The sequence below is a fragment of the Thamnophis elegans genome, chromosome 14, assembly GCF_009769535.1.
Source record: "Thamnophis elegans isolate rThaEle1 chromosome 14, rThaEle1.pri, whole genome shotgun sequence".
Taxonomy (NCBI): domain Eukaryota; kingdom Metazoa; phylum Chordata; class Lepidosauria; order Squamata; family Colubridae; genus Thamnophis; species Thamnophis elegans.
In genome coordinates this window covers 41,028,979-41,053,098 of record NC_045554.1, presented here as the reverse complement: position 1 = coordinate 41,053,098, position 24,120 = coordinate 41,028,979, and the positions used below count along the sequence as shown (strand labels likewise).

General features: G+C 45.2%; 1 protein-coding gene across 1 annotated transcript in view; it reads left to right on the top strand.

Annotated features, from left to right (window-relative positions):
* ITFG1 (integrin alpha FG-GAP repeat containing 1) overlaps window positions 1–24,120 on the top strand; it is a 112,653-nt gene that overhangs the window by 73,736 nt on the left and 14,797 nt on the right. The window contains 2 exon segments of the mRNA XM_032230844.1: window positions 18,094–18,222; window positions 19,328–19,409. Coding sequence (XP_032086735.1) covers window positions 18,094–18,222; window positions 19,328–19,409 — 211 coding nt within the window.

The following is a 24,120-nucleotide window of genomic DNA, read 5'->3' as shown; positions in this document are numbered from 1 at the left end:
CAAGTTTTGAAGTTGCCAAAGTTGGACGACCCTTAATCTAGGAGAACCGATGTCTTTGTAGGTCTCCTACACCTCCTTGGGTGGCCACAGAGAAGAACTGGTTGCCTTTCCTAGCAGTCCAAGTTTGTTCATCAAAGGACATTTCCTAATCTCTGAGCAGTTCTCGAGGAAACCTTGCCACGCTTGGCTTTACCGTAATCATTTGCAGGACGTTAAGTCCGTTCTGATCTGCAAAACGGGCCTTTGAAGAAATGAATGACGTGAAGCGTGCAAATTGGACTGCGGGTCCGGGGGAGCAGAAGGCAGATAAGTGGGACGTCTACTGAATCCAACCCCCAATTAAAGCCTTGTGATGAATAATATGGATGGCTTTGAGAAGTTGGTTTAAATATGAATGGCCTGTTGTTTGCAAGCATATATAGCTGCTTCCTAGGTGATAAATTCAGTACTGCTCCACCCACCCCCCCACTTTGTCAAACATATGATGAAAACAGCAGTTATTAGATTAGCCCCTGACAGCTCCTAAAAATGTAAGGTAATACACAGCCCCTCTGGCTTATAAGGAAAGAACTTTACTTTCAAATTTAGAACAGAGGGATGGAATTAGTTCATCCTTCTCCCTCAAGCAATCCAATACAGGAGTAAACATAATTGTTGGCGTACACATTTTGTGCTTTTGAATGCTCTGAATTTTTCACGTATCTTACCTCGGTTGTTCTTAAACAGTGCCCTAAAAAGGGACAGCTAATTGTCTACTCCACAACACTGCCGCTTATTATATTAGCCGTTGATTTTATGCATATATTCATTACTTATTAAACACGAGCCATCTGTGGTGCTTCTGCGTTTATAGGCTTAAACTTTAGTGTTATCCGATAGATTCTTTTATGCTTAAAGCTGAAGTACCCTGTGGATTTTTTTTTGCACTTTTCTTAATAGCCTCCAGTAATGTTTTTATTGGTATATTACTATTAAACATCTCCAGCTGCAATTTAGCCTGAAATATTCACTGTTTCCTGAGAAGAAGATTAGTCTTGGGTCTCTGAATAGTATCTTAGAGGCAGTGCTTCAAGAATGGGGGGGGGGGGAGACAAGAAATGCATGTTCTTTGATTGTATTTCAATGTACGTTCAATTAAAGTTAATACGGTCGGTGTGATTGCTCTTCAATCATGTGTATATGACTTTGCTCTTTTGTCACATTGTACATTACCATTTGGTAACAGTGATGGCATGTCCGTCGATAACTACGCATCAGGTCCGGGGAAATACCCACGGCTGTACAGCCTCAGACCATATGCCTTTATCTTAAAAGAAAAATTAAGCAAATTACTCCCTCTAAGCCGCTTTGCCAACCCTGGCAAAATTTGTCTCAGAACAATTGAAGTAGCTGAAGAAGGTCATCTCTTTGCCAAATGTCTATGGAGATTCCCAGTCATCCAAGCCACGGTTTCCCAAAGGTCCTCTTTCAAGAGGCAACTAGACTTCCTTGGTTTCTCCTTGGAAGAGATTTGCTTCCTCAGTTCTGATTGAAAGGTGGAGAATTATATTCCTTGCCGTCATCTGGTCATTCGCATTCTTTCAGAAGACCATGAGCCTCTTGGAGGTTTATCTGTTTGTTTATTAGTTTGTCAAACATGTACAAGATAGCAGGTATAAGGATAAACATGGACATGAACAAAGGAAATGAGTACAATAAATGGGGAGAGTAGGACAGGGACGGTAGGCACGCTGGTGCGCTTATACACGCCCCCTTTACGGACCTCTTAGGAATGGGGTGAGGCCCATGCTAGACAGTTGAAGGTTGAAGCTGTGTGCGGGTTTGAGGATGTAACAACGGAGTCAGGGAGAGCATTCCAGGCGTTGACCATCTGTTGCCGAAGTCGTATTTTCTGCAGTCGAGTTTGGAGCGATTTACCTTGAGTTTGTATCGCTTGCTTGCCCGTGTTTATTGAGGTTGAAGCTGAAGAAGTCGTGACAGGTAGGACATTGTAGCAGACCATGTTATAGCAATAGCAGTTAGACTTATTACCGCTTCATAGGGCTTTCAGCCCTCTCTAAGCGGTTTTACAGAGTCAGCATATCGCCCCCACAGTCTGGGTCCTCATTTTACCCACCTTGGAAGGATGGAAGGCTGAGTCAACCTTGAGCCGGTGAGATTAGAACCGCTGAACTGCAGATAACAGTCAGCTGAAGTGGCCTGCAGTACTGCACCCTAACCACTGCGCCACTTCGGCTCTCTTGTACTATGCTTAAGTCAGACCGTAGATGACGCGGTCCTAGATTGTCAAAGCCCAAAATTTCGAGCCTGATGGCCCAAGGGATTCATAAAGGATTATCTGCCCTTGGAGTCACCCGAAAAGCACAAAAGGGTGTGGAACATTCTGGAAGCTACTGAAAGGACTGGGTCCTAAACAGGAGTTAGGTGGTATCGTAGCGTATCTCTCCGTTGAGAGAGGCTGTTCAGTCTTAATGTGATGGCCTCTTTGCCAAACTGAACTGAATCTTTAATTCACAAGAACAAGTTCGTCTCTCTGACGGGCGAAAAATTCCAGCAATGCAGCCACCTCTGCTTAAGCAGCTGTAACCTTATAATTCTGAAACTGTGTTCTTGCATCCTCATTTTCCCTGGCCTTCATTGCACCATTACCCGAAGTCAAACACTTTCAGTAATAAAATACTGGGGAACAGAACCACAATTGCTGCATACGCAGGAGAAACAATGGGAACGTCTTTTAAGCTCCGGCCATTCACTTGTGTCTCTAAATTGTCTCTAAAATTCTCTTCTTTATGTTCAGAAGCATTGACTGCAGAAAGGGAACAAAAAAAAATTACTTCTGGCTCTGTGTACTTGTACCTTCTATTGGCGCATCCCGTTATGCGTCGTTCTGCTCTATTTCATGTTCCAAATTGTGCTTCAGGCCCATAAGAGCCAGTAGAGTCTTTGCGAAAGCTTTTGCCAGCTGGTTTCCAACAACGTTGAGATTGGGGAGTTTCTGTGTGGTTAAGCCAGAAGATGAAAAAAAAGATCCAAATAGAGATCCTGTAGATCACTTAATGTTGGGGGCATCAAGTTCTTTTCTTCGAAAGCTCCCTTGTCTGTCTGGGTCCAACACTCATCATGGCAATTGGATGTGCCAATGAAGTCATTTAATTACCAGGGATGTCCAATCTTGACAGCTTTAAGCTTGGGGACTTCAACTCCCACATTTCCCAGCCAGGGGAATTCTGGGAGTTGAAGTCCCCCAGGTCTTAAAGTTGATGTTGTGGCCCGCCAGCAACCAGCAGAGGTGGCAGCAGGTTTGGACAGTGAGGAGGCTGGGGAGGAACATGGACCAGTCCTGGGGGCTGAGGAAAGCTCAGGAGGGCTCTGTGTCGGAGGCAGAGAGAGGGCCAGAGCCGTCTGACATTATATTTGCCTTCAGAGTCAGAAATCAGTGAAGCAGAAGAACAGCTGAAGCCTGTCCCAGTGTGCACATGCGCAGAGTTGTCAGACGAAGGGAACAGCTAGAGAACAGGGGTCGACTTGGGAGTAAGGCCACAGGTGGACGATGAATGGCTCCTCCCAGAGGAAATAAAAGAGGAGCGAAGGGGAGTGGAGTTTGCAGGAGACAATTGGTTCACTTAATAGGTTCATGACTCTCTGAGACTCCTTGCCAAGTTTTGCAGATATCAGCTTGGCACCTCTCCAAGCCAGATAAGGTCGGTGACTAAATCCTCCCTTGAAAGATTTTGCTGGATGTGAATGAGCAGAATTCACAGTCAATTAACAAAAGGGGTTTTTGTCGGGACCAGGAGTTTGCTTCATGCTCTTGGGAAGTTGAGGTCAGAACAGTTGCCGTCGTCGGACAACCCCTGATTCATACCATCACTTCCTTGCCTCTTTTCCACAAAATGAAACACAGTTGATTCTTCTCTCCGCAAACTCAATGTCTAGGAGCCAAGGTGGCGCAGTGGTTAAATGCAGCACTGCAGGCTACTGCTAGATCAGCAGTTCAGCGGTTCAAATCTCACCGGCTCAGGGTTGACTCAGCCTTCCATCCTTCCGAGGTGGGTAAAATGAGGACCCAGATTGTTGGGGGCAATATGCTGACTCTCTGTAAACCGCTTAGAGAGGCCTGAAAGGCCTATGAAGCGGTATATAAGTCTACTGCTATATTGCTATTGCTATTTTGCCTCCCATTGCGGCTTCTAAATTTCCAAAATTGGGCGGGGGGGGGGGGGATTGCTACTGAAATAGGGATATGTCTGCTTCTGTGTGTTTAAGGCTTATCCATTCTCACAATTTGTCTGAAAGAAGGATGCGGCATCAAGTGCCCAGCTTCTTCTTTGAGAATCCTTTCCGCTAGGTTGCTCCAGGCTTTCTCCTCCTATCATGTTTGCAGAGACACTAATCATCGTTACACTCTGCTCCCTATTAACCTCTGACAGACACGAAAGGGCACGAAAGGATATTTCTGTCCTTAGCACCTGGGTCATTTTTCTTCTTAATTCATTGCTCTTTATGTCCACGTTGGAAGGAGATCCGATGACCGGTCTGTTATCATAGAGCCTTTGTTCTTCGTGGCAATTTTTTAACCTTCCTTAGCTGCCTGGCCTTCCACCTGTAGCTGAGCCAGCATTTTGTAGTCTTTCCTCAGTGGAATAGTTAGGAATGTCCTGATTATTTAGTGCTGTCTCAGAGCCTTGAAGTTATAATTGAGACTTTCTGTGTCACTGACCTATTCATTGTTTAGGCAACTTTGCTAATATGCTTATGTAAATCATTTATATTGCAGCAGATCTGGGATGTAACAAACTCACTAGGTTTCCCCAAAAAGCACGAAGCAGAGTCCTGGTCGCGACAAAACCCTCTTTTATTAAACGAATGTGAATTCTTCTCGTTCACATTCAGCAAAGGCTTGGTAAACAGTCTTTCAAAGGTGAATTTATGACCACAGACCTTATCTAGCTTGGGAAGTTGCCATGTAAATATTTTCGCAGTGCAGTGCAAGGAAAGACTTGGCACAGAGTCCCTGAGATTCACGGACAGATCTTCACACTCCTGAAACAAAGGAGCAAACGAAGGAATTGTTTCCTGCAAAAGCCCACTCCCCTTTCGCTCTTCTTTTTTTCCTATGGGAGGGGCCATTCACCGTCCACCTGTGGCTTTGCTCCCAAGTCTACCCTGATTTTTTTCTCTATTTTCTTCTGGCAGCTCTACGCATGCGCACACTGGGAACAGGCTCCAGCTGTGCCTCACTGCTGTCTTGCTCTGAAGGCAGCTGAGAATTGTCAGACAGCCTTGGCCCCATCTCTGCCTCTGACACAGAGCCCTCATCCGAGCCGAGGTGATGCAGTGGTTAAATGCAGCAGTGCAGGCTACTTCAGCTGACTGCAGTTCTGCAGTTTGGCTGTTCAAACCTCACCGGCTCAGGGTTGACTCAGCCTTCCATCCTTCCGAGGTGGGTAAAATGAGGACCCGGATTGTTGTTGGGGGCAATACGCTGACTCTGTAAACCGCTTAGAGAGGGCTGAAAGCCCTATGAAGCGGTATATAAGTCTAATTACTATTGCTATTTCCCAGCCTCTAGGACTGGCCCATGCTCCACTCCAGCCTCCTCACTGTCCGGGCCACAACACTGTCACCAGATTGTAGAGCATAAGGCTGATCTTGATCTCGTGAATGCCCCTTTCCGTTACCACTTAAAATGGCAGGGTGTGAAAACAGCATGACTCGGCTTAACCCAATCTAAAGGAAGTTAGATGAGTAGGGATAGTAATTCCTGGAATTTTTCCCATTCCGGGAATCGCATCTGGAAGAAGACATGGTGAGTTTTCTGGAGATTCAGCAAGCCAGCAGAAATCCAGTCTCTCTTGTTCTGAACACCTTTTCAGGCCAGAGAGCTGCTTTTCCACATCAAAGCTGTGGGGTGGGGATTTTTACAAAACCGTGTGTCTTTTGAATGAATGAATTACATCTTTGGTGAAACTAAGGAGAAATTTCCTGACAGCATAACAATTAATCAGCGGGACGACTCACTTCCAGAGGTTGTGTGTGCTCCAACACTGGAGGTTTTTAAGAAGAGGTTTGGACAGTCCTTTGTCTGAAATAGTCTAGTGCAAAGATGTCAAACTCAAGGCCCGCGGGCCAGATTCGGCCTGCAGAGTGCTTAGATCTGGCCCGCGGGGCCAGCCTGGAAATAGCAAAGGACTGGCCCACGGTGCTGGCAGAGGATTGCAGCAGGAGGCCGTCGCAGCCAGAAACAGAGCTCAGGAGCCTGTTTTTGCTGGCAGAGCGCTCGGGCCACCACTGGTGCCCCCAACAAGAGTGACGTCCAGCTGGCCACGCCCACCCCAGGTCAAACACAATCCTGATGCATCCCTCCTTGAAACTGAGTTTTAACGCTCCTGGTCTAGTGTTTCCTTCCTGAGTAGAGGGCTGGTCTAGAAGGCCTCCAAGGTCCCTCCCTCAGTTTATTTTGTTATCTTGTTTCTGGCAAGATTCAGGAATGTTTACAAATTAATAAAAGAGGCAGAAGATAGGCTGGAAAGGGAAATGGGAAGACATTTGAAGAAGAAGAATAAAATGGAGATACAGGGAAGGAATATTTAGGTATCAGCTAGAGTGCCCCAGGATGGCACAAGAACAAGCAGAAAAAGTATGCATCAGGAAAGCTGAAAAGAGGGTGAGATCCAGAATTGAAGGCTTAAAGAGAGGTGGGAACAACATACACCATGGTGGGGGCTACTCATTTGTTTCTAGAAAGGAGGACACTGTCCCCCCTCCAGTGGTGGTTTCAAAAATTGTTCGAACCTACTCTGTGGGCGTGGCTTCCTTTGTGGGAGTGGCTTGCCGCCCATGTGATCGGATGGGAGTGGCTTACCACCCATGTGGCCGGATATGAAGATGCCGACGACACTTGTCAGAACCACCTTAAATTACCTCACACACAGCACTGGCATGCATAAGAATAGGATGTAAACTTGTTTTTTAAAAGGTATCTTTGGTTTGCGTTAAAACAACTTCAACACACGCAATGTTCTGATTGCACCACAAACGCAGTAGTCATCCTTACCTTTCACAGAGGCACTGAGTTTTATAAATATGAGCATGATAGTGTAGAATAATCTTATCCAAGGACCAGTGGTGGGTTTCAAAAAAATTTGGAACCTCTTCTGTAGGTGTGGCCTGCTTTCTGGGTCCACTGGTGGAACCTCTTCTAACCGGTTTGGTAGATTTGACGAACCAGTTCTACCGAATAGGTGCGAACTGGTAGGAACCCACCTCTGCCCCCCTCTCATGTTTTATGCCCATGTTTTACACCCACCTTTTCAAAGAGAGATGAGCAAAGAGGATACTGTCCTTCAACCACAATCTTAAACTGGATTTTTGCAGTCTCACACATTTAACCAATGGTTCCTCCTCGGCCAGCCTTGCCATCTCTCCTCTTCCTTGACCTGCGGCTTCGACAGTTAATTTCCTCTGGTTGGCTTTTTGGCCCGCGATCCTGACGTCTTGTCAAGAAGCATCGCCCTCGGCTCGATGGCTCCCTTACGAGGTGCCTGCGTGACTCTGCCGCGCGTTCAGATCCACTCCAGGGAAAGTGATTTCAGTTTAGATCGCCGTCTTGCTAATCAATCGGAGCATTTATTTTTTTTTATTTTTATTTATTTATATATATTTTTTTATTATTTTTTTGCATTTGCGGCTTTCTCCTTAATTGAGAATGTCAGCGCTGCGAAACTTGGAAATGGGAAATGGGAATTTGCACAGCTGTTTCCCTTTTGCTTAATAGTAAGCTGGCATACTAATGAGCCCCAGTTGGCTTGCCTTGGCAGCCGCTCGGGTCACCTCCGAGAGAGGTCAGAGAGTGGATGCAAACTTCAGCATGTGACTGGGAGGCTCTTGTAAATGCGCAATTGGGAGAGCATGTGAACCATTTTCCCCTACCCAGATCAATTTCCCCCCCCCTCAAGAAATGTACCGTATTTTTCGGCGTGACCCGACAAAAGGGTGAACGTCAAAACCGTGCCCGACTAAACCGCATCACTAAAACCATGTCATCAACGCGGAGACAACAGCGCGGAGACAGAAGGGCGCTTTACAATAGCGCGTCGACAGAAAGCCGATTTAACTTAAGGTAAGGGTTAGGTTTAGGGTTACGTTTAGGGTTACATTTAGGGTTAGGGTTAGGTTTAGTTTTACAGCGTGCTTCTGTCATCGCGCTGTTGTCGGCGCGATTCAGCGCTCATTCGTCGGAGCGCTTTAGAACACGCGGTTTTGTCACTGCGGTTTAGTCGGGCGCGGTTTTGTCGTTTGCCCTTTTGTGGGTGAACCTTTTTTCGGACTATACGACGCACCAAGATTTCGAAGAGGTAAGTAAGAAAAAAAAAAGGTTTTCTCTTCCCTGGCCCCCAGGAGCACTCCATAGGCTTCACCAGGGCTGCGGTAAGGCAAAAAAAGCCCCCGTTTTTCACCAAAACTGGCATTTTTCCCTTCCCCCAGCCCTGCTGAAGCCTGCAGGGTGCTTCTGAGGGATGGAGGAAGGCAAAAACACCCCCGTTTTCACCCACTTTTCACAAAAATGGGATGCGGGGGCAGGACTTCAGGAGGCCAAAAATGGCTGTATTTGGTGTATAAGACACACCAACATTTCCATGCTCCATTAGGGGGGGGAAAGGTGCATCTTAAATTCTGAAAAATATGGTAGTTGTTTGGGGGTTGTTCTAACCATCCCATTAGCTTCTTGGGGGGGGAGTAGGTATGGCTGCATGAAATGGGCAGTTTTGGTTGGACTGTTGGCATTTGATAGCCGGTAGGTGCCGATGGTGGGTTTTAATGCTTGGAATGGCAACATTAGCATGTTAATCTTCTTACAACATTCATGCACAACAGGTTTAAGGTCCCCAAAACTTTCTTGTTTTGTTTTGTTTTTAAGACATTTTACTTCTCATCCAAGAAGCTTCTTCAGCTCAGACATGATAGTGTGGAATGGAAGGATTTATAATCCTTGCAGACAGCTGGTCATTTGCGTCCTTTTAGAAGGTCGTTGAAGCACTTGGAAGTTTAGTCTGCAATTCCCCCCCCCCCGGAAATCCATTCCTATTCCCACACCATTCAAAGGGTGTTCATCCCAAATTGTATAGCTAAAAGCCTGTAGAGATTCTCAAGTCATGGTTGTCTTCAAGTTCATGGTTAAGAAACGTCTTCAAAGAAAAACCAAGAAATAGCAATAGCAGTTAGACTTATATACCGTTCATAGGGCTTTCAGCCCTCTCTAAGCGGTTTACAGAGTCGGCATATCGCCCCTACAGTCTGGGTCCTCATTTCACCCACCTCGGAAGGATGGAAGGCTGAGTCAACCTTGAGCCGGTGAGATTTGAACCGCCGAACTGCAGATAGCAGTCAGCTGAAGTGGCTGCAGTACAGCACTCTAACCACTGCGCCACCTTGGCTCGTTCCCGTTGTCTCCTGAAAAAAAAGCACCTTTGGGACAACCATGACCTGGATGACCGAGAATTTCTACAGACTTTTAGCTATGCAATTTGGGATGAACACCCTTGAGTGGTGTGGGAGTAGGAATGGATTTCCAGAGGGAAAAAAAACTGCAGCCAAAGGAACCAGGAGGACCACTCAGGTGATCCTGAGGACACAGATAAACTACCAAATACTTCAGCCACTCTCTAAAGGATGCAAAGGACCAGCCGTCTGCAAGGAATATAAACCCTCCCATTCCCCACTACCCTGTCTTCATAACACCTGTTCGTTTACTGCGGAGAGGGCTTTAAGGATTTGAAGAGTTTTGTAAGCATTGTCGAGGCTTCAGAGGCCCTCGGAGAATTTGCACACCCCCTTCTCATTAGAAATGAGATCAAAAGCCAAAAGGAAAGCTTAGGTCCGTAGGCTAAATTGGGAAGCTTAAAAAATTAAATCTGTCATAGAAGATGATCGCGGCAAACAGATTCTGTGCTGTTATCACAAAATTGCATGATTGTATCCATGCTCAAATCGTATTTTGTGTTAACAAATCAAACAGTGACTTTATGTTTCCATTGTAAACCAACAAAACTATTTAGGTAGTAATATATTCTCTGTGTGGTGTGTGTGTGTGGTGGTGTGTGTGTGTGTGGTGTGTAAATAGAATAGAATAGAATAATCCTTTAGACACACAAGGAATTTAATTTGTTTTGGTGCGTAAGCCCTCAATGTAGCCGCCCGGAGTTCTAGAAAGGGGGAAGAGATTAAGATCTAATAAAGGCTTGACATCCTTCCTTGTTTCAATCTTAGTTATTCCTGCTTGTGAAGAGACGTAGCATGGTTGAAAATTGCTGTTTTAAAGCAAAGAAATATGTTTCAAGCACTTGAGCTCTGGTGGCACTGTGGTTAGAATGCAGCATTGCAGGCTAACTCTGCCCACAGTTAGTTCTCCTGACTGGCTCAAAGTTGACTCAGCTTTCCATCCTTCCAAGGTCGGTAAAATAGCAATAGCAATAGCAGTTAGACTTATATACCGCTTCATAGGGCTTTCAGCCCTCTCTAAGCGGTTTACAGAGTCAGCACATTGCCCCCAACAACAATCCGGGTCCTCATTTTACCCACCTCGGAAGGATGGAAGGCTGAGTCAACCCTGAGCCAGTGAGGTTTGAACAGGCGAACTGCAGAACTGCAGTCAGCTGAAGTAGCCTGCAGTACTGCATTTAATCACTGCGCCACCTCGGCTCTTAAAATGAGTTGAAACAATTGGTGTCCAGGATGTGAGCAATAGCAGTTAGACTTATATACCTTCATAGGGCTTTCAGCCCTCTCTAAGCAGTTTACAGAGTCAGCATATCGCCCCCAACAACAATCCGGGTCCTCATTTACCCACCTCGGAAGGATGGAAGGCTGAGTCAACCTTGAGCCGGTGAGATTTGAACCGCTGCGCAGATAACAGTCAGCTGAAGTGGGCTGTGTACTGCACCCTAACCACTGCGCCACCTCGGCGCAGTAGAGGGGTCTGTAGATATTTTCACAGCCCTCTTTTTGACTCATGCAATATACAGGTCCTCAATGGAAGGCAGATTGGTAGCAATTGTTTCTTTTTTGCAGTTCTAATTATCCGTTGAAGTCTATGTATGCCCTATTGGTTGCAGTGCCAAACCAGGCAGTTATAGAGGTGCAGATGAAAAACTCAGATTGTGGGTAAAAAGGAAAATGAGTTCTTACCTTACTGTGTCTCACGTTAAATCTTTCGAATTTTTTTTAAAAAAAACTGAGTTGAAAGAAACAATCCCTCGAGGATGTGAGTACTGTAGGGCAAAGTTTTCCAGGCTTGGCAACTTTAATACTTGTTGACTTCAATTTAAGTGACCCGTGATATGACTTGGTCATGCCATTAGAGGGAATCTTTCCTTGGCAGGCTAGATTAGAGAATCAGAAGTGGCATGCAAACCAACTGGCATATTTATTGGAAGGTGGGGATTGCAGGAAACTCTTCCTGAATTGTTATTATCGTGAATTATTTCTCCGTTTGATATCAACCCCCTCCGTTCTTTTGGTGCACACAGACCATTTCAAAAAGCTTTCAACATGCGGGATGGCTATCCACTGGAGAACTGAATATAATTTTAAATCTAATTAAACTCTGTCATTTATTAATTGCTCTTTAGGTTTCTTGACAAGCCAATGCTGAATAGCTTGGCAGCGTTGGAGGAAAAAAAAAACCAGGGTAGCTTATTACATTCGTTCTTTCCTTAACGTTCTAAATTTGTTTATTTTCTTTTTTAACTTGCCTCGGCGATGTATGTCCCTGCGTGCATATTTTTCTGTGGCAAAGGCTTGTCATTCCAAAACAAATTGCTCTTATTCCAACCACAAAGATCCCAACACATACTCTTATTAAACAGCAAAGGATGACTGAATCTTTCATAATCTTACGCCGTGAATTTATCATGTGCCATAAACAAAGCAAGAGTTTGTAAGATCCGAGTCTATAAATCCTCTAATATAATTGTAAATTAGTTGTTGGTTCTAGGACATTTGACATCGTTTCATTAGGCTGTTTGTTTATGTCATCAGATGCTCATTCAAGAGTTGTTGGTTTGGATGCCAGCACGCAACAGACAATGAAGTGCAATAGCTGAGCTCACATCACAATTTTGGAGCAAGACATGGAACAGAATTTTAGAAAGGGGGGAAGCGATTAAGATCTAATGAAGACTTGACATCCTTCCTTGTTCAATCTTAGTCATTCCTGCTTGAAGAGACGTAGCATGGTTGAAAATTGCTGCTTTAAAGCAAAGAAACACGTTTCGAGCACTTGAGCCCTGGTGGCACTGGGGTTAGAACGCAGCATTGCAGGCTAACTTGCCACCGTCAGTTCGATCCTGACTGGCTCAAGGTTGACTCAGCTTTCCATCCTTCCAAGGTTGGTAAAATGAGGACCCAGATTATTGTGGGAAATGTGCTGACTCTGTAAACCGCCCAGAGAGGGCCGTAAAGAACTGTAAAGCGGTATATAAGTCCGAGTGCTATTGCTATGATATAGGTAAGGAGAGCTTGCATATTTATTTATATTAAATTTATACGCTGCCCATCTCATGCTCAAGCAATCCTGGGTGGCTTACCTAGGTCAAAAATAGCAATATGAAACTATTAGAAGGCTAAAAAAACATTAGACGCCAAGCAGAGGACTACCTGTATATGAACTTAATCTGAGCCATGGTGGTGGGTGGTTATAGAGTGCAGAACTGCAGGCCACTTCTGTTGACTGCCAGCTGCCTGCAATTTGGCAGTTCGAATCTCACCAGGCTCAAGGTTGACTCAGCCTTCCATCCTTCCAAGGTGGGTAAAATGAGGATCCGGATTGTTGGGGGCAATATGCTGACTCTGTAAACTGCTTAGAGAGGGCTGTAAAGCACTGTAAAACAGTATATACGTCTAAGTGCTATGGCTATTCCTTCCTTCCTTCCTTCTTTCCTTCCTAGTACAGTGGTTAGAATGCAGTTTGCAGGCTTACTCTGCCCACAGCCAGAGTTTGATCCTGATCAACTCAAAGGTTGACTTAACCTTCCACCCTTCCAAGGTCAGTAAAAACGAGGACCCAGATTGTTGGTGCCACTGTGCTGACTCTGTAAACCCTTAGAGAGGGCTGTAAAGCACTATAAAACAGTATAAGTGCTATGGCTATTCCTCCTTCCTTCCTTCCTCCTTCCTTCTCCTTCCTTCCTTCTTCTTCCTTCCTTCCTTCCTCCTTCCTTCCTTCCTTCCTTCCTTCCTGGTACAGTGGTTAGAATGCAGTATTCAGGCTGATTCTGCCCACTGATAGCAATTCTATCCTGACTGACTCAAGGTTGACTCAACCTTCCACCCTTCCAAGGTCGGTAAAAACGAGGACCCAGATTTCTGGTGCCACTGTGCTGACTCTGTAAACCGCTTAGAGAGGGCTGTAAAGCACTCTAAAGCAGTATATAAGTCTAAGTGCTATTGCTGTTTCTATCTACCCAAGTATGAACAGGCTGCATGAGGTGAGTTTCCCATAGTGGCTCATCCCTCCGCTGCTGCCTGTCCTACTTCTGCACCGTTTTCCTTCCCTCTTAGCTCGTTCTGTTGCAATGGCTCCCAGTGCGTTGGTGGCAATCGTTTGCTACCCAAATTTCTGATGGAAAATGAGGCTGCTTACTATTTGTTCAGTCCCAGACCTCTCTAGAGATCCTGCAAGGCCGTAAGTCCGCTCTTAAGTTAATAGCCAGGTTGATGTAGGTTACTGTGAGAATAGCCCTCCCTAGATATGTACAGTTTGGGCCGCACGGCGCTGCTCTCCGGTGCCACATTGAGGAAAACAATTTCCTGGCTATCTCGGAGGATTCTGCCTTTTCTCTGTAGCAGAGCTAGCCATGTAGAAAATCATTGGAGGGTTTTATCACACCCAAAATTGGAGCATGTACTTGTGTCTGTACGTGCGTGCAGGTGTTCCTTCATTTCAGAAAAATGCGTCTGGTCTCAGAATAGTATCGTGCTTTAGGCCTCCAGGAGAGACTAAAGGGAGAGTCATCAGGGCCCTCTGGCATTTTGTAGTGTCTTGAAAAGCTACAGTCTAGGAATAACGACTTTCCGTTGGATTTCTGTGATGTAGGTATCAATGAGTCAGGGGGGGGTGGCTCAGCAGTTAAGAAGCTGGGTTCGAGACCTGAGCGAGCTCCCGTTCTTGATCCTGCCCACCTAGCAGCTCAAACAGAGCAACAGCAATAGCCCTTAGACTTAATATACCGCTTCACGGTGCTTTGCAGCCAGGGGTGGGTTTCAACCGGTTCGCGGCGGTCCCTGCGAACCGGTTGGTCGCCGAACCTGGAAGTAAGTAACTTCCGGGAACGGCGAAGGGCCACCCCCGTGCCCGCGCGCACCCGCGCCCGCTCCTTACCCGGTTTTGACGAATTCTGTGCTTCCATGCATGCGCAGGATGCATACAGCGCCTGCGCGATCCTCCAGGAGCAGCTGGAGCATCGCACAGACGCTAGTACGCATGCATGCGCCACACGCGTGCGCGAGGACACCACAACGTGCGCGAGGACGCCACACACGTGCGAGGACGCTGCCGGCCTCGTTCCAACCGAACCGGTTGGAACGGGGCGAGAAACCACCCCTGTTTGCAGCCTTCTCTAAACGGTTTACAGGGTCACGTCTTGCCCCCGACAATCTGCGTCCTCATCTGACCGTTCGGAAGGGCGGAAGGCTGAGTCAACAGTGAGCCGGTAAGAATTGAACTGCCGGCAGCGGGCAGAATTAGCCTGCAATGCTGGATTCTAACCACTGCGCCCCCACGGCTCAGAGTAGATAAATAGGTGTCACTTTGGTGGGATGGTAGCAGATTCAGTGTGCTTCATCGCCACTTTGCACTGCGGCATGATGTCATATGAGCCACATGACTGCGGGAACTTCTCCGAACAACACTGACTTGCTCAGCTAAGAAAGAGAGATGCACACCATTTCCTAGAGTCGGACATGACTGGTTGGGAGAAAACAGTGGTGGTATTCAAATTATTTAATAACTGATTCTCTTCTCTAATGACCAGCTTGGTAGGCGAGGCTCAGTGGTCATTTGACCATGTGGGCATGGCCAACTCAACGTCACTCACATTGATTGGCTTTTCGCCTTAGCTGTTACAATGTAATAAGGGGTTAATGGGAGAGGCAGTTTCTGTAAGCAGGGCAATAAAGATTAGGCTAGAAACAACCCAGAATGTTTCCCTCCTGCCTTCCTTACAGGATTAGCTCTGTAAAGTGGAGAAAAACAAAAGGGATTTCTTCCAACAACTGGTTCTCCTGGATAGGTGTGGACCGGCTGGATCCTACTACGTGGGAAACCTTTATCTTTCATCACAATTTTATCTTTTATCAAAGTCATATCATTGTATGACTCTTTGTGGAATTCTTTCATTTTACACCCTGTATTCAAGGACATTCCACAAAAAGGGTTTTTTAAATAGACTCTTCAACATTATTTGGCACTTGTATTGTGTAAGGAATCTCCTCAGTTTAATTGCCGTCATTTTTATCGTTAATCATTGTCCCACATTTCAAGTCTTGGTGAATGTTTTTAGTAGTTGTTTTATTGTATGAGTGGATGTTCTCCACTAATCTAAAAAACATGTCCATGTGGAATTAGCTGAACTCCTTATGAACACTTGTGGAAGTTGCTTATAGAGGATCTTTGGGTGGGAAACAAAAAAAACCCCAACATATCGCCAAACTTGGCAACTTGCGGACTTCAACTCCCACGCTGGCTGGCTGAGGAATTCTGGGTTGAAGTCTGCAAGTCTTAAAGTTGCCATGATTGGAGATCCCTGGTATAGAAGATCCCAGATTCGTCCACATCACCTGTGAATTGAAAGAATTGAAAGGGAAATGATGGCTTCTTCTTGAGATACTACCAGCTAGTGATCAAATTAGATGAACAGATCTAACAACATCTTAACAAAAAGTCAGGGCGTGTCCTGACTGTTCTCTTCTTTGCCCATAATTATCCTGTTTCTCCAAAATAAGACCTCCCTGGATAATAAGCCCAATCGGGCTTTTGAGCACATGCGCTAAAATAAGCCCTCCCTAAAATATTGCAACACAGCAGCAGCCATGAGTGACCCCCTCACGCCTCCTGCACCTCAAAAATAATAAGACCTCTCCAAAATAAGGCCAAGCGTTATTTCAGGGGTCAAAAGAAAATAAGACCCTGTCTTATTTTCAGGAAAACATGGTACATGTTCTCCTAGACACCATTGGACTAATTCAATAGCGCTTCCTATCTCCCGGCGCTTTCGGAAAAACCTTCTGAGTTTTGAGGCTTCCACAGCAGAACTATTTTCTTCTTCTGTGAACAGACATAAAAGCTCACCATTTCTGATGCTTGAGAGCATTGCTGCGTTTGCGCGCTGCATTGCTCTCTCCATATTAACTTTTCGTCTTTGCTGTGGCAGCTATAATTGCAATTTTCACCTGGCACGAATATCTGGACTCAATCAAATTGGGCATTGGACCATGCTGGAATACCGAATGAAGGCTCAGATATGAATTAAACATGCCAGACTTCACTGCACCTTGTTCCTCTTGCCAGCTGGCAGAAATTGTCAGTCCTGTCACTTAGTCCTAATCTCCTGGAAGTGAAGAAAGATGATTTCCAGGAGTTCCAAAGTGGGAAGTCCTTGTAGTCGTTCTGCTTTCTAACATATGTTTACATCTTCCTGCATATGGAAGTTGATTATTTATATAATACAGTTTAACTTTTAAACAGTCAATATCTGAGAAGAGAAAGTTGCTGGGGGAAGGGGGGTCAAGTGACCATGATTTACAATTATTCCTGGTTTCCAGCAAAAAAACACCCATAGCAAACAATGGATTCCCTTAACAACTAGAGTGTTCTCTTTATACCCATTGCTCCATTCACATAACCCCCACAGCAGAGCAGGACCATCTTGACTACGACCGTAATTGCCCGGCTCCATTATAGTTGTCAGTTGAGGACTATCTGCAAATCACTGTGCCAATAAATTCACAATCAAAGATTTGTTCATGCGAATGGTGGCATTGCAGCAAAACAACCTGCTTGTATTTAAGATCAGCTGCCGAGTTTTAAGCCCGACGGACCGACTTTAATAAGTCCAAGATCCGATGGAAAACTCCCTGTTTATCCAGAAAAACGAAATGCTCAACAGCTTTCAATGAGCGCCAAGTCAAAATGTCAACCGGGTGTCCAGCGCTTGATCCTTGCCCTTTCCTATTGCGGGTAGAGTGACTCGCATCAAATATCAAAGATGATTTGGGGGGGGGGGGGAGAAGAGAGAAAAACAATGTGCCAAAGAATGAATGAAAGGCGTATAAGGCTGCCTAGTAACAGAGACAAATTCTATGTGTAGAGTTCCAACCTATTGCCCAAAGCTGTGATTTATCAGACTGTAATTTTCCAAGTCAGTCTTGGATTGCTTAATTTAATTATGTGTGCATGCGTAGGAGCACAGGAGACCCAGAAAAATGTCATGCTCATAACTGTAACAAGATGAAATGAATGGGTCAAGGTGACTTACTCATCTCCAACATGACTTCGGATGTTTGTTGTGGTTGGGGGGGGGGGGTGTCGGTAGCCTAGTTGTCTGTTGTACTGTTTCTCCTCTCCCCTGCCTGCTTGAAAGTAGCCCATCAGCGAAACCCAGTTCCGTGATTCATATAATCAAGTCTATTGTTGAACAGCAAAAGCATTTCAGAAATGTTTCTGCTGGAAAGTAATGGCTTCGTTTCCAATTTCGCCGTAATGACAGGCGCACTGAATGGCATTAAAACGGGGAAAGGACACAGCCACTGTTTCACGTTGCGCAAGCTGAAAGAAACGCTACTACTCTCCCGTTCTGGCTTAAAGAGACCCGTTGAAAAAATAATAATAATAACAATAATAATCAAATGACAAAATAACACGAAGAGCGCTCAGCTTTTCACCCCCATTGCATGCCAAAGTCACTATGTGATTCTTTTTAGATGTACAGTTCAGTTTTAGTGGCAGGCAATCAACGGGTAGCAAAATTGCATTCTTTGGAAGGCCTTAAGCAACATATTCATCGTGACATACTTTTTTTTTTTTTGCTTTTCTAGCTGGACAGCTGAGTCAGTCTGCACATTTCGCCCTGCAGCTCCCATATACCGTTTTAGGTTTGGGCCGAAGCGCTAATTTTCTTGATCATTTATTCGTCGGCATCCCTCGTCCCTCTGGGGAAAAGGTATGTTAAAGCCACCATCGCGTGGAATTAGCTCCGTAGTTAAGATAAATCTGTCTTTTCATGCTTCCAGGTCATGGCCTGGAATCCGATCGTGGTGAGGTTTTTCTCCTCTTAGGCAAAGAGTAATAAGCCAATTTTGGTGTCAATTGCACCCTCCAGTGCTGCAAACTCTGGGTTTATGTCTGGGGTGTCAAACTCGATTTCATTGTGGGCCACATCAGGGTTGTGTTTGACCTTGGGGGGGGGCGTGGCCAGGGGGGCATGGCCAGCGTGACATCACTCCTATCAGGGGGACTCCTGTGGCGGCCCAAGTGCTCTGCTAGCAAAAACAGGCTCCTGAGCTCCGTTTTGGGTGCAACAGCATCCCGCAACCTTCTAGTAGTGAAAATAGAGCTCAGGGGTGGGGAGGCATGCATGGCTCTTCTGAGCTCTATTTTCAGCTGGGACGGCATCCTGCAACCCTCTGCTAATGAAAACAGAGCTCGCAAAGGCCACGCACGGTCCTCCTGAGCTCCATTTTCACAAATAGAAAGGAAACAGACAGTTTCTGTTTCCAGGGCAGCCCTGTGGGCCAGATCTAAGCCCCGGGGCCTTGAGTTTGACACCCCTCATTATGTGATTGTTGATTAGATGCCTTCAAGCAGGAATCAACTCTTAGCAACCGCATAGATTTATTTTGTCGTCCTGGTCCTTCGGGTGTTTCAGCGGTGAACCCACCACCGCTGTACATGGGCCCATCCATCTTGCTTGGGTGAAAACTCCCAGGGAATTCTAAAATCCTTTTTTTTTTCTTCCCCCCCCCCCAAAAAAAAAAAGTTTTGGAGTTTACCAACAAGGATGAGATCGTCCACAGTCTGTAAAATTCTTTGGAGCTCATTCAAGGAAACACAAAGGGGAGAGGGTTGCTTTAAGAATAGCCTCAGAGAACTGTAGCATTTTATTTATTTATGTACTTAATTAATTAAATTTAAGTCAAGATTAAAATGTTAATATTGAACAAATTATTTATTTAAATGTAAAATAAAAGAGAGGGGTTTGGTTTCTGCAGCATAATTTTATTAGTAAGTTGAACTAACCAGGCGTTCCTTGGGGATCTTCCTTCCTTCCAGGCTACCCGAAACAAGAATGGACAGCCATCATCCCAAATTCCCAGCTTATTGTCATTCCGTTTCCTCATCACCTGCCTCGAAGGTAAGCTCTCTTCATTTGTCAAATTAAATCTTCACCGGGTGAGTTAGAATGGGTGCTTTGTTCAAAGGACATCTTCCAAGAAGACCTAATCATTTCCTCCTCTTACAGAATTCTTTGCATCCTGGGAAAAAAATAAAAATATTTACTTTGCAGGACAAGCATTGGAGAGACAGTTGGAGCAATAAAGGGGAGTTTGAAACGGAGGTGATCACCACCCCCTAGAGTCAGGAACGACTAACCCCTTTATCTTAACTTAGAGAAAAGGAACGGCAGCTAAACTTTAGAGAGAGGACGGTGCCTTCTCCAGTGAGTCCTTCACTGGAGGGCCAAGGTGGCGCAGTGGTTAAATGCAGCACTGCAGGCTACTGCTAGATCAGCAGTTCAGCGGTTCAAATCTCACCGGCTCAGGGTTGACTCAGCCTTCCATCCTTCCGAGGTGGGTAAAATGAGGACCCAGATTGTTGGGGGCAATATGCTGACTCTCTGTAAACCGCTTAGAGAGGCCTGAAAGGCCTATGAAGCGGTATATAAGTCTACTGCTATTGCTTCCTCTCATTAGGTGGCCAAATATTTGAGTTTCCTCTTCAGGATCTGTCCTTCTAAAGAGCAGTCAGGGTTGATCTCCTCTAGGTGACCGGTTGGATCACCTTGCAATCCAAGGGACTTGCAGGAGTCTTCTCCAGCACCAGAGTTCAAAGGCCTCCATTCTTTGGCTCTCAGCCTTCCTTATGGTCCAACTTTCACAGCCATCCATTGCATCCATTGGGAAACCATCGCCTTGACTAGACACATTTTGGTTGACCACCAAAATGCCTGACAGATACAATGGAGTAAATACAACCTATTCATACTGTGAAGTACCCTGACGCATATTATACATGCCTTTCTAGAACTGTACACGTGGGCAGGAAAATTGATATGCTCATGTAAAAGTAACAAAAGGCACTCCGGGATTTTGAACAATGGAAATAAGACGTGCAAATATTCCAAGGAATTCGGATCACTTAGGAAATCTAATTTAAGCCTGGATGACTCAAGACATGATAAAGCATCTTGAAGTTCTTGTAATAAGATCTCAGTTCAACAAAAAACGCCTCGAGTTGTGATACCCTCCTTCTTTGAAATGAACATAAGTATTCAGGTGTCAAAGAATGAATTTTAATCATTACTCTGTTATTTACTCCTGGCGTTAACTGAAGGAACTGCCATTCCAGATTTATGTATGTTAAAAAGACCACATTGATTTCAATTTTCGGGTCTGTTTAAGATTTATTGATCATAGAGGCTGACCTCAACAGTTGATAAATCTTTATTATAACCTTAAAACAAAACCATTCTTGTTAATAAAAAAAAAGACTATGATTTTATTAATCTTTGGAACTTGGGGGGAAAACAGCGAGTGTTTGTTTTAATGTAATCATAGGACAGTTGGTTGAGAAAAGGGAGGCTGCCTAGATAATATTTCTAGAAATACAGAAGACATTGAGGAAACAGAGGTTATTTTTGGCAGATACAAGTAGTCCCCGACTTACAACAGTTCATTTAGTGACTAGTCAAAGTTACGACAGCACTGAAAAAGGTGACTTATGACCATTTTTCATAGTTGCAACCACGATCAGGGGATCAAAATTCAGATGCTTGGCAACTGTCTCATACTTACGACTGCTGCTACGTCCCAATCACGCAATCCCCTTTTTTGTGACTTCCTGACAAGCCAAGCCATGGGCAAGCCAGATTCGCTGAACAACCGGTGGCTAACTTATGAATTGCATGCGGTGATTCACTTAACGACACTGGCAAGAAAGGTCGTAAAACGGGAGCAAACTCAACCAACCAATGTCTCGCTCAGCAGCAGAAATGTCAGACTCAATTGTGGTCGTAAGTCAAAGACTGCCTGTACCAGTGACGGCTAAACTTTTTGTCGCCAAGTGCCGAATGCGATGCGCGGGGCACCCCCCCATGCACCCGCAACCCATGTGCGGCGCGCCCCACCCCACACATGCATGAGCAACCCCCACATAAACACAAGCCCCGTGCATGCACCAGCTCCCATGCACACACACACGGATGCACCTTGCACATGTGCGGCAAGGACCCAAGAGGGCTCTACATGCCACCTGTGGCACGCATGCCATAGGTTTTCCATCACAGGTGCATACATTTCTTAATTAAGCATGTCTTTATAATCCTCCGTTGGTCCTTTTTTGGAAATGATTTGTAAAATAACCAGTTTCGGCTTTCCCAAAGTTACTCGTTCAATCTTTATAACCTAATGTTTTCAGCTTTTAAGGACTCTGGACTTTGACGTTCAGAATTCCCCATCCAGTATGCTACAGCCCTAATTCCGGCCTCAGCTAGGTCACAAGTCGAGGACTACCTGTCGGTTAATTTAATAAATAAATAAATCCCCCTAGAGGTTTAGGGAAGCTCAGGGTGGTTAGAAGAAGCACATTGATTATTCCGATTCAGGAGGCATCATCTCCTTAATTTTTATTTTTATTTTAAAAGAAAAGAAAAGCAAGAGAAAGAATAGAGGCTTTGAAACGAGAGAGAATTGGAGAAGTAATCGGAGCTGGAATCGCTCTCCGTGAATTGGGCATTTGGAGATTTCATTTTGCTGAAACGCATTAAGTCCGTTTAAGTGGAATCGATATCAAACGGCTTTCGTTCGGAAAAAGCGCACTATGATACATGAGTGACTAAATGCCCCCTTTGCTGCTGAATATTGACATACTATTTATGAACTTCCAATAATCTATGCAGCCATTTGCCAAGCAATGAAATACAGGGCCACCTTTGCTTTTTTCCCCCTCCTCCTCCTCTTCCCCCACGCTCCAGTGGAGGGATTCCAAAAATTTTACTACCGGTTCTGTGGGCGTGGCTTGGTGGCATGACAGGAGAAGGATACTGCAAAATCCCCATTTCCTCCAGACTCGGCAGAGAATATATGAGGGCATGGCCGCCAGAGGTGGTATTTACCGGTTCTCCGAACTACGCAAAATTCCGCTATCGGTTCTCCAGAACTCGTCAGAACCTGCTGAATGCCACCTGCCCCACTCCCTTCTAGCACTGATGTTGTTCCCTAGTGGGTAATGAAATGTCTGCAAAGAAGGGGCAACCAGTCTCAGGGAGCAGCAAGGACCCCACAAGGCTGCTTCCTCCTCTTCCCCCTCTTCCTCCTCCTCTTCCTCCTCCTCCTCCTCTCCTTGCCATTCATAAATAATTACAGGTAGATTCTAAACTTAGTTCACTCTTTGAGCCTGAATTGAGAGAGAAACGGCCAACTTCTTATGCCTCTCAGTGATATGAATTAAGGCATACAGGTAGTCCTCAACTTACAACAATTCATTCAGTGACTGAAGTTACAATGGCAACTGAAAAAAGTGATGTACGACCATTTTCACACTTTCACCCTCGCAGCATCCCCCACGGTCACATGATGGAATGATGGACGGCATCCGGTTCATATTTATGACGGTTGCATGTCCCGGGGGGGGTGTGTGTTACATGATCCCTTTTTGCGACCTTCTGACAACCAAAGTCGATGACTCAGCGACCGTGCTACTCCCCTAACATTTCCCGTGATTCACTTAACAACTGTGGCAAGAAAGGTCGTAAAATGTACTTAACTGCTGTCTCGCTTAGCAATGGAAATGTGGGGGCTCTATTGCGGTCATAAGTTGAGACTACCTATGTTGGCATTTACCCGAAAGTTAACTTCTGCGGCTGAAGGGAAGCACTAACCATCTTTACAACCAAAACTTGCCTGCTGAACCTCTGAAAGAAACATTATGAAGTCTATGAAGAAAATTTAAAAAGAGAGAGAAACGTTCCTTGTTATATAATCCCTTCGTATCATAAAGCCTGCTAATTTCCCAAATACGCCTCCCTTTCCCATAATCGGTTAGACGTTTAGAATTATTATTATTATCATTATGGTTCATGGCACAATTAGCCAGATGTTTATAGACTGGGTTTGGCGTTTTTATCCTCCTAGCGAGTCCTTCCCAAGAACCTGAGGTATCCAGATGTTGTTGTTTGATGGGATCGAAAGTCTCGTTGCAGGATGGAAGCTGCTCCAAGTCAAGTTGCCTTTTGATTTGATTGATGGCGATTGTCAGTGCCAGTGGTGTTCAAATGGTGCTCCAGATGTTTGGGAATTGCACCCAAGGCGCCTATCGCTATTAGTACTATCTTTCCTCTTTTTTTTTCTTCCCCTCTACCACAAGCCGTTCTATTTTCAGGTTTTTATATGTTATGATCTCCCCAGTCCTTTTTCTTCTGTTAACACTGTCTCCAGGTACTATAGCAATAGCAATAGCAATAGCAGTAGACTTATATACCGCTTCATAGGCCTTTCAGGCCTCTCTAAGCGGTTTACAGAGAGTCAGCATATTGCCCCCAACAATCTGGGTCCTCATTTTACCCACCTCGGAAGGATGGAAGGCTGAGTCAACCCTGAGCCGGTGAGATTTGAAACCGCTGACCTGCTGATCTAGCAGTAGCCTGCAGTGCTGCATTTAACCACTGCGCCACCTTGGCTCGATACTACAACATCCACTATCCAACTTTGTTTTGTTTTTTGGCCTTTTTAATCGATAGTTGTTAAATCTGGCCTGTTACGCGGCCAGGTGTTGAATTCCAAAGTCTCAAAGATTTTCAACTAGACACGAGGGACAGTCCCCCCCCCAATGCCATCACTCTGCCTAAA